This window comes from Nelusetta ayraudi, unplaced genomic scaffold (assembly GCF_046127955.1).
Source record: "Nelusetta ayraudi isolate G7.1 ecotype Tasmania unplaced genomic scaffold, CSIRO-AGI_Nayr_v1 ptg000135l, whole genome shotgun sequence".
NCBI classification, from domain to species: domain Eukaryota; kingdom Metazoa; phylum Chordata; class Actinopteri; order Tetraodontiformes; family Monacanthidae; genus Nelusetta; species Nelusetta ayraudi.
Window position 1 is genome coordinate 17,015,491 of NW_027466185.1, and position 11,226 is coordinate 17,026,716.

Genomic DNA, 11,226 nt, shown 5'->3' on the forward strand with positions numbered 1-11,226 from the left:
GAACGCATCGCACGTAAAGGTTTCAGGTTAATTGTTGCCAAGTCACGACGATGATCTCCTGATTTTCTGTTTTGTTTTGTTTTGTTTTGTTCTCCAGCCAGATCAGCTCCAAACAGCCGCATGGTGAAACTTTCCCATTTCTGCCTTAGTTTTCCTTCTGCTAAGCTATGGACCAACACTTCAACCTCTTCTTGAGGCTCATCCTATGGCTTCTTCCAGCACATTGCACGATTTAATCTTTCACTCACACCTGCAGTGTTCCAGCATGCCTGAACATTTCAGAATGGCTGTTGGACAAACTCTGTGTTGACCTACGGTAGAAGAGTAGGAAAAGCAAACTACTTTTATTGCACTGCGGTTATACACTTTTATTAATGTAATGTATATTATGATTATAATGTAATAAATTAAGCCAAATTTTACACACTGGAACTTTAAGTGTGACAAATTCTGGTTCAACCTTTGGGGACTCTTACAGTTTTTCAGGCGCAACACAAAGCTTTTGTGTTGTTTTTTTGCTACAGCATGCTGAAGAGCAAGAAGTGGAGAAGACAAACTGGGATACTCAGCTAGCTTGTCGTCCCCCCACTAGTTTTAGCCTCTGGCTACACGCATAGTGCCCTCCCTAATTTCCATCTTGCAAACATTTATGCAAGGAGTCAAACAAATGTACACATTTTTGAGTTTTTTCCACTCGCCTCTCTTCAATCCGTCCGGCTCAAAGCAGCTGGAAATGAGAAGGAGAACGAAGTCGACCGATCACACTTGATGTGGTCACTTTCGGAGGGTACAGCAGTGACGGCCGTAGCGATGCACTCCCAACGCCTTGTGTGCACGATGACGACGCATAAACAGGTTTCCCTTAATTTGAGAGTCGGGGTCCACTGGAGGATTCTGCCTCTTAAAAGGCAGTTTGTTTTTTTCCTCGCCACGGTCGCCTCAGTGCTTGTTCTCCGCGGGAGCAGTCAGCTATAAGAGGCGATCAAGAGCCGCTCAGTATTTACTAAAGTGTCCTCAGACAGCTCTGTCACGATATGGAGCTGTACAAATAAAGCTGAGCTGAATTGAAAGAGGGCTCTTCTCTGCAGGGATGGAAAGGTATGCTAACATCAAACCAGACGAGCGACAGCTTCAACACGCAGCGTTGTTCGCGCTTCCACTCCGGAAGCATCCGACAATCTTTCATCAATTATTTCTCATCAAATTAGCTGTGAGGATTCATTCAGCGGCTCGCGGAGCGGCCCCCCAAAAAAACGAGGCCGTTGTCTTTGTCGAAAAATGTCCCCTGGGCTTCGACTTCAATACTTTGAGGTTTGTTGGATTCGTAAAAAAAAAAAAAAATAGAAAAAATAATTCTCCGCTCAAATAATTAAAGGGAGACAGAGACCCTCCCGCGACGATGTGTTTTGCCATTTCTAGGTCTCATCAATGTCGGATGAGAGAAGGAGCGATCACTTATGAATGAAAGTATGAAAGTGTGTCGCAGTTAGCGTAATGCAACAACAGTCTGCGTCCTGGTTGGTGACAGGCATCTGCTTGTGTGTGTGTGTGTGTGTGTGTGTGTGTGTGTTTGAATTTTCCTAATAAACAGATCTTTAAGTCCACACGTAGCAGGTGAAGGATGATGGTAGAAGTACCTGTAAGTAGCATATACCAGTGTGTGTGTGTGGGTGTGTGTGTGTGTGTGTGTGTGTGTGTGTGTTGGTCTTGACCCCATCCTGAGCTTGACCTATGGTCATTTTTTTTAACGTTCAGGGTAAAAAAAAAGGATAAAAATAAATTTAAAAAAGACGTCCGCCCGCGTCCACTCACCGTGTAGACACTCCGGCCCTCCCATCATGCCTTGCTGCTGCTGTGGCTGCTGCTGCTGTGGTGGCGGCGGCGGCGCCTGCGGCTGGACGGTCTCCAGTCCCAGCAGCGAGGACGAAGAGGACGAGGAGGACATGGAGGAGGACGAAGATGAGCAGGGTGGAGGAGAGGTCGGGGGGCACTGGGAGCTCTGGTTGGGCACCGCCGACTGGGAACTCTGCGTGGAGGAGGTTGGAAATGTTCCCGATCAGTTATTGGTTTAATTGGTAAAAAAAAAAAAAAGCCAAACATTGAGGCTTCCGCCATTAAGGTCACCGAAACAAAATGTGATATTTTTCCAATCTCTTGAACATCATCTACCAGATGAAGGGCGAGCTCTTCTTTTCACTGTTGTTACAACTGTTGAATAACATTTACCGCTTCAGTTGCTGATATTATTCATTCTGTCAGAGGAACGGGGAATGGTTTGAACTCTTCTGATTTTCTTTTCATGGGGACGTTTTTTTTTATTTCTCACTGAAGGTCAAAGGTTTTTTTTGGTGTGCAATAAAGAAAAGACAAAAGTGTAATACGTATCATTAACCAGTTTTCATTAAGGGACTATATCTCAGGATCTTTTAAGGGTTGTTGGTGTGCAGACGTGGAAATTAAAGAACAAATACTTTGTTCATGTACTTTCATACTTTGGAAAAACACGCACGTTACTTTTGTGTTTCAAAGATACAAATTCTGTTCAAAGTAATTTGTTGTTGTTTGAAGTGGAGCAATTTGAATTCTGCTGTTCTGTAGTTAAATATAAAAGTGGATCATATTTTAGAGGGAGATGATTTTGAGTACCTTGGCTTTGAGGTCACTCTGGTCATTTCAGTCCAGATTATTAATAATAATTGTACATTTCAGAACCTGTACTTTCTTCATTTTACTTCAGTAAAGGAGTTGAATCACTACTTTTTTATACCTGAGTATTTTTTTTTTACAGAAGAATCCGTACTTTTACAACATACTTTTAAGTACACAGTGTGAATACCCTTTCCACCTCTGTACTTGTGGAAAAAAAAGAGGACTTGCCTGCGATGGGATCTGGGCGCTGGTGGAACTGGGCCCGTTACTGTGCATCCCCATGCCATTCTCGGTCAGAAACTCCTCCAGGTCCATGTACTGGAGCTGGAACAAGCCTCCGTCGCACGGCAGGGTTCTCTCCCACAGCAGGGGACCCAGGAAGGCCGACTGGGAGTTGGGTCGCAACGAGTTGGAGCCGGGGTTTCCTCCGGTCCCGCCGGGGCCTCCGCCATTGACGCCCAGCGAGTCCTCATCGGAGTCCACGGGCTTGTCTTTGTCTGAGAGGGAAGAGACAAAGCGGCATTTTTGAAGCACGACCTTCTGACCACTTCGCAATTTTACAGAGACGAAGACAAATTTCATGATTGCACATGTAATGATGAAGTGCTGCAGGTTGTAGAAGTCTAAAGTCAAATTCACGCTGCTAACTCGTTAAAGTTAGCATACTTTGGGATTTTGAAGAAGAAACAGCAACATCATGCGGTCACATTTTAGATTGCAGCATCTTTCACTCTCCCTCTCCTGAGCTTGCCAGTGAACTACAGTGACCCTTCTCCTTCGTTGGTTTATTTGAAGATGCAAAGAGTCACCTTAAAAACAAGTCAGGCAGCTGGATTGTCCTCACCAGGCTTCCTTAGAAATATGGCAAGATGGCAGCGAACTAGGAGCAAGACCATTGATCTATGTATATTCTTATACATATATATGACAACTGTTCTAAGGGCAGGAAAAACAAATTACTTTCATAGTGCTGCGATTACACACTTTTATTAATGTATTTATGGGCAGTATATTAAGCTTTTACCAATATAAAAATCATAAATCAAGCCAAATATTACACATTGGACCTTTATTGGCAAAATTAATAACTACCACACCCGCAATATTTGGACTTCTTCTTGACAAGTGAGCTCTCAGTATACACAATTCTGTGAGCTAATATCAAGATGGAACGCCTTCCCTGCCCCCAGTAAAGACACACATCTTACTAGCTCAGATGACAACACATTATTATATTCTTAAACTTCTTGGATGTGTGATTTCATCTAGAAAAAAGAATGGCTGGCGGAACGCCGGCTGCAAATCAAGTGTTGCACGGCGGCCGCATGCTTGAGCAAGTTTAAGACACAATATCTTTCCCAGACAGCGACTGCGAGGCCTCGTTTTAGTCCCGCGCTTGTCTCTAATTGCTGTGGACTCTGTGAACCACTTATTTGCATTTAATAAAAGGCATCTATAAATAAAGTTGACTTGACTGTTGCCACAGCAAGACCTCCCATAGTGGGACGTGGGCGTCCTGATGGAAAGGTACATAAACACCTGGCATTAAAACGTACTGTGGAGATAGCGCGTTAACATCTTCCGTGTGATACAAATGAGGTGAACACGTGTAGGGAAGTTATGACGACATTGTCCTGAATAGCTGCGCCAAAAAAAAATAAAAAAAATATGCAAATTCAAAAAGAAATGGCACGGGGCAAGAAAACCTGATAAAATAGTAATAAAAGGGCATATTTAACTGAGCTGGGGAGGCAGGGTGGTGGAGAAGAGGGAACAAGTTAGCGAGAAGCTGGGGCCCGAGCCTTGAGACGGACGGAAATTTAAATTTAAAGGGATTTAAGGGACGGAAAGACGAAAGAGATTACAACATGATGAGGAGAGAGAGGGAGGGGCGGAGCAGAGCGAGGAGGGTTCACGTCTTCTGCTTGAATGTTTCTATTGAGACACATTCGAGTCAGTTGGTGATGAAGCTGAGGTTTGTGGCTTTGTGAGTCCCTCATTGATTACAGCTGCACAGGTGCAGAACATTCCAACAGCAGCTCGTAGCGCTACTGGATGCTAATGGCGCCGCCATCTAACCCAGCTAACTGAAAGGCGCAGTCATCATGCAACATACACATTTACTGTACACCTGCTGGTGCACTGATGACTGAATGCAAAGTACATGCAGCTTTGCACGTGCAACTCACTTAACGTGGCTCGCACTGAACTCATCTCAGTCTTGCATTACGAAACACAGAGCGCCCACCAAGCGAGCGAGACTAAAATGCAGAGCTGTCATGATGCACCAGCGAGCACGTGAACATCGCGCGAACTAGCCGGACATGCTAACAAAGAAAAGAACGTTTCGCTACGCGTTCTGCTATCTTGTTTTGTTTTGTGAGTTTTTTGGTTGTTGTTTTTTTTTTTAAGGGGGCGTGGTTTCCTCTCACTATTTATAATGGCGGTAGGGCAACTGTCCGGCGAGACGGGAGGAGGTGGAGATTCACGTGCACCGACACGCTCAAACTAGCATCGTCGTGTAAACAACAGAACCGTGAGGGTTTTCCGCGTGACATGAAAACAGCTTCACGGACCAATTTATTAATTTAATCTAACAATCGCTCCTTTTTACACAAACCGTTTGGTCTTTTTAGATACCAATAAAATGCCTGAATTACATTTAGAACTTTTAGATGCTAATCACGATGGTGTAGCACATGCACACTTGAAGTACAGACACACTTGGACATATATATATAGGGACCACTAACGACCAACATAATGCTCTATGCATCAGCTAAGAGGAGCAGTATTGGTTTGCTCCTCACTTGATGCGGCCACGTGGAGGCAGTGATGTGAGCTGTGCACACAGAGGCTGTGTACCCTCACAAACCTGTGCATGCGGAGACGATCATTTGGCTTTTTATAACTGTACTTAAAGCACCGAAGCAGCGACGGTACATGATTGCCAGCTGGTCCCCTCGATTGATTAGTTTCCCCCGACGAAATCTAATTTAGACAGCTGAAGGAAAGCCGTCCACTCCCGTTCTACAAACATCATGTGATTGAAAAGAGCAGCTGAGCGCAGCGCCGCTGTCAACACCAAAGGTCCACCTCAAGGCTTGAGTCTTGGTTAAATATCTCATTATAAAAAAAAAAGACACAGAATTGTGATATTTCACATTCCCTGCAAGAAAAACTGGCCAATAGTGTAGAAGTCTTAGGAGGAATCCATGTTGTCATTCTATCTATCTATAGCTATGCAAAGTAGTAACCCAACAGCAAGGACTCAACGGTGCTCATTTCCAAGTTCAGCTTGGAGAGCGCTCACTGTTTATTGTGTGCTGCCTTCTACGTCGGGCATGCGAACAGATGGCAGCCGAAGGTGGCCATACTATTGGAGCGGCGCGAGTTTAAAGTCGACGTTGAACAGAGAAAGAAGTGGCAACAGCGCCCGGAAGGAATAAATGTGGTGTTTGTGAGCACCTTGATACCAAAACAGAGCGCCGCCGGTCGAAGACAGCCGACAGCCTGCTTCATATATTTGAGAGTTCACTTGAAAGTCACTGTTGCGCATTAATCCTTTCAATTTTACACACTTCCGAGGAATGAAGGATTCCGTTGCAGACAGAAATTCCCTCCTCCAATTACCAATCCCAAAAAACATTTGGGTGGCATCTCCCATCCAAAAGTCAACTGGCTACCAAAGATCATTCAAACGTTAACGTGAGCAACTTGATTCACGCTCCATTTCCTCGGGAACTTCCCTTTCCTTCCTACCATTGATTAAAGGTGAGACAACCAAGCTAGCAAGGCTCGCTGGTGTCACCGCTGACCACCGACGTTTACGTCTTGTTGTGTCACAATGACGAATACGTATTTTAAGCCCTTCAAAGAAAACTGGAAAAATGCAGAGTACACAAAGGCCGAGTTTTCAGAAACTGACTCAAATGTTTCCTCGCGCGCAGAGATACGAAATCAGTGCCAGCATAGAACAAAAAATAAGACACTGACTGTTCGACACCCTAATAGTTGGATTGTATGCATGACATTGGCCGAGAGGGGATTCAAAAGGAGTAGAAATTTCATTTTGTGGTTGCTGCTGCAGTAGAAGAAATTTGCAAAAACATGATGGCAGGGACAAAAGAGAGACAAGTGTGCGCGTCGCAACGAGATGAGGCAAAATGTAAATTGGCAGAGCGACGGAGGAGGTGAGCAAAGCAAGTCGGGAGTGACAGCGGGAGAGGGAAAAAAAAAAACTCAAAGAGTGCGACAGGCACGAGACGAGAGGGAGAGACGCGAACGCGAGTGGGTGTTCGTGAAGGCGTCAAACAAAGCCAGTCAGGGGAGAGGGAGAAAAAAACATGAGGCAGGAGGAAGAGCGAGGGAAACTCGGCTCCGCGCAGAGGGAGAGCAGCGGCGCAGAAAAGGCACATTTTTGCAACCCCTTGAACGCATCACCTATCGCATAGTGGGCAGACATTCAGGCCTCTTTCCTCTCTCTCTGCCTCTCTCTCCTCGGAGAGACTGTCAGCCACGTTCACCATCATCTCCTCCTCCACATGCAAAGGAGGGGGAAAAAAGTGGGGGCGGGAGTTAGGGGAGGGGGTGGAGGGTGGTCTGAATTTTCGAAGTCGCCTTAGTTACAGCGAAAGGCCACCAGGGGTCGCCAAATTTGCAGGGTTATGGCTACCATTTCCTTCCTTTCTTCTCATTCGCTCTGCCTGACCTGTACACGTGAGGGCTGATTGTGATGATGGAGCTTTTTTTTCTTCATTTTTTTAATGCATGTCCTCGCACAGCCTGATTTATATTTTTAGGATTTTAAAACTGGATTGATGTCAGATTGTGCATTGTGCAGATAAATTGCAGAAGTGCCCCCGCCTGAGGGAATTAACGCAAGTCAATGCAGTCCCTCACAAAGTGTAGGAGAACCAGTGTGCATGCGTGCGTGCGTGTGTGTGTGTGTGTGTGTGTGTGTGTGTGTGTGTGTGCACTCAGCAGCTGACTACGAGTTATGACAGTGAGAGAGGAAGAGAGGAAGCCTGGTTAATATTTTTCATGGCAGCTGGTGGATGGGAAACAATTCAATCCCACTCAGTCTGACCTTTATTCAAACAAACCTGAGGATCCAGTTCAGCACGGCCAACTCGCCGCCGCTGCTGCAACACATGTATTTTAATGGCACTCCACTCCAGATTGTGTCCCTTTTTTATATATATATACACATATATATATACATATGTATATATATACATATATATGTGTGTATTTTATTTTTTTTTTTTTTTAATTCTCAGCACCATCTCCCACTCCTGTTCTAACCAAGCGCTCGGTTCTTTTTCTTGCCACTGATGCAGAAAAGGAAACGTTTGATACGTGACAAACAGATCTAGCAGGCCTCCAAAGGAGGAAGACTGAACAGTGTGCATGTGTGTGTGCATGTGCGTGTGCGTGTTTGTGCTAGATAAGCAGGGCCACTGTCTTTTACAATCACACCTACCCACTCAGTCACATGCGCGCACACACACACACACCTACACACAGCACACACAGCAATGAATAATCACAGTGATAAACATGTGATCTTTCTGACAGTAAACGGCGCCAGTGGTTCCTGCGATCAGTCGGAACACAGAGCCATGAGCCAGAGGGTCTGTTGCAGCCTGACAGCGTTAACTAGTTTCCAAGTCAGTGAGTGAGTGAGTGAGTGCCATTTAAAACCAATTATCAATTCAATCCGCAGCATTAATTGTCTCAATTGAACTGCAAAGTCTGAGATTCTCCAGGTGTGTTTGCAGTTTCTTCACTTGGACTTGCAAGCTTCCCTCCCCCCACCGAGCCCCTCCCCCAGCTTTCACTCGCGCGCACGCGGAAAAACACGCGCGAATAGCCACAACCACACACACACACACACTAGCACCACTGTCCCTTTAAGAAGTTTCTCTCGCGCGCACGCACGCACGCACACATCCATCCACGTGCGGGCTTGCGCGCACGCACGCTCGCTCACCTTTCATCTCGCAGCTGTCCTTGATGCTTCTCTGGTCGGCCTTGATCGGCAGCTGGAGCAGAGACTTTAGGTTGGTCATAGAGGTCAGGTGACCACCTTGGGGGCCACTTCCGGCCGGGTTGCTCACCCCGAACTGGGGGCTGGTGGCCCCGGCGGGGAGATCTGGCGGTAGGAGCTGCGTGAGGGGCCTTGACATAACTTCTCCAGGGCTCGGAGAAGTGGATGGTGGGTGGAGGAGGTGTGGGGTGGTGGCGGGGGGGGCGCGGATTCCGAATTCAAGATCAAAATAATCCAATCGGTGATTGATTGTTTGACCCCCTCCGCCTGCCAATCGCTGACCTGCGTGACGTCAGAAGCAAACAAACAAACAAACCGAAAAGAAGGAGAAGATGCGCTGACAGGTGACGCGCTCAAGATCTCCACCTGACGTCCCGCTTCTCCGCCCGTCCCATGAACGAGGGAAGCAGCGTGCAGAGGGGCGAGGAGGGGACGAGGGAGGCGGACACTTTATTCCCAGAACGGCACCATGCTGGCGGCCAACTTAAATCATCCTCTCGGAGCGGCGGAGCCTCGCGCTGGTCGCTGCTCTCCTCTCCGTGGTTGCTCCTTGATGTTGTCTTAAACCGGAATTGAGGAATTGAATTGAATTGAACGGAGGCGGCAGGAGCGAGGTCCTCTTCTGAGTTGGCAGCTCGGCTCGGCTCGGCTCGGTTCGACTCGGCTCGGCTCGGCTCGGCTCCCGTCCGTCCGGTGTGGGAGGGCGAACTGTTAATCCGCAGGAAAAGAAAAGAAGAACAAAATCGGGGGGAAAGATAGAAATGTCAGTCGTCCTGTGCAGTGAAGTGGAGAAGGAGGATTAAAATCAGTGGAGTCGAAGCGAGAAGCTAAAAAAGAAAAAATATAAAGAAAAATATCCCCCCTGGAAACTTGTGGTGGGAGAAAAAATAGATGGTGGAAATAAAGAGAACCTTCGCAAATAATAATAATAATGATAATATCCAATAGTATGAGCGTCGGATAGATGAAACTGATGGCTCCTGTTTTCCTCCCTCCCTCTCTCTCTCTCTCTCTCTCTCTCTCCCCCTCTCTCTCTCACACTCTTCTCTCTATTTTCGTCGTTCTTTCTGACTCTCTCTCCCTCTACCAGTCAGCTGGAACCAACACGGGCCGCTCGTGTGACGTCACCGCTCACGGGGGAAAGGCGCTTGGGGGCGTGGAGGGTCGTTTGCATACTAAACCACGCCCCCAACACCAACACCACAGTGACGCCCTCTGTAGTTTGAGCTCGGCGTTCACGGCGCCTTGGAAAGGCTGGGAAATCTCAGACTTCACATGGGAAACGCGGCTCCTGTCCGTCAACTGGCTTGAGAGACAACTTGTTGAGTTGTTGTTGTTTGTTGAGAAAAGCTTTTAATCCCTTAAAGTCCTCGGCAAGAAAAAAGCTATGGAGTTTTTTTTCTTTGCATTTTTCACTTCCTTAGGGCAATAATGGCAAGATTAAATTTTTTGTTTTATAGACCACACACGTAAACCAAGTGGTAAAGATGGCCCAATCAGGTTGAGTTTGGTTTCAACTCATTTTCCAAAAGGATACATGGACTTAAAATGTGTTCGACCAAACAGTTGAGCAGAAAGTTAAAGCTTTTAAGCGTTTTTGTGTCATGTTCCACAGGGTTACAGCCAGTGGGGCCACGTTAAAGATCCTCAATCAAATAATAAAAGTGCAAAATGATGAAAACGCCAATAATTGTTGTAATGGCAATTTCCCATTATTCCTTAAAACCTGCAGATCAAACCAAGTCCACTCTTGCCATTACACAGGAGGTGTTTTCTTTACGCAGAAGGTCCAGTCCATTCTTGTGGGTTTACTTTGCTTTATTTAAAAAGTCCAAAATAAAACCCACTCTTTGTCCAAACTCAAGCTTCCTGCCTCGGGTCTGGTGAAAGCCTATGTTCTCTCCCACTTCCTGTGCTCCACCCTTCCCCTCACCTATGCCCCAACATCTGTGCTTTTCCCAACTGTTGCCACCTTGTGTCAAAAATGATCATGAATGCTAAGTCTAAACAATAAATCCCAATAACATGCCAACACTGAACAGAACAGCTCCTGCAGTCATGCTGTTTTGCACTTCCACAACATTGACATTTATGAACAAAGAACAACAAATATCTCAAAGGTTATTTTATCTAAGACATATATTTTAAGTTTTTTTATGCTGATTGTAAGAATATACAAAATTAACTTGATTCAGTAAACAACAACAAATGTTGGAATTTTTTTTAGAAGTGACTGCATGTCAAAAGTGGCTGTCCCACAGTCATAAGGAAGAAATGCCATTAGGTATTGTACTGAGCTGTAAGGTAAAGAGAATATATCCATAGTGCTTCCACCATACATCCGGCTACCTATTGCACCTCACTCTCCCAGACTCACGCAAACAGGTAGGAATCCAAACCACAACCTTCCTGCTTTCTGCCAGTGCTCAGTAACTACTGAACTACAAGTCTCGTGCATCTTTAATTAAACCATAAAATTAAATGCCCAAGGTCAAATGTTATAGACAACATTGCATTGCAAGTAC

General features: G+C 45.9%; 1 protein-coding gene across 1 annotated transcript in view; it reads right to left on the bottom strand.

The window, feature by feature from the left end:
* dbpa (D site albumin promoter binding protein a) overlaps positions 1 to 9,789 on the bottom strand; it is a 34,143-nt gene extending 24,354 nt beyond the window's left edge. Inside the window, exons 1-3 of the mRNA XM_076051692.1 lie at positions 8,645 to 9,789; positions 2,878 to 3,146; positions 1,813 to 2,026 (exon numbers count right to left, since the gene is read on the bottom strand). Of these exons, the coding sequence (XP_075907807.1) occupies positions 1,813 to 2,026; positions 2,878 to 3,146; positions 8,645 to 8,840 (679 nt within the window). The 5' untranslated portion in view covers positions 8,841 to 9,789. The remainder of the gene's footprint in view (positions 1 to 1,812; positions 2,027 to 2,877; positions 3,147 to 8,644) is intronic.
* Between the last annotated feature and the right edge of the window lie 1,437 nt (positions 9,790 to 11,226).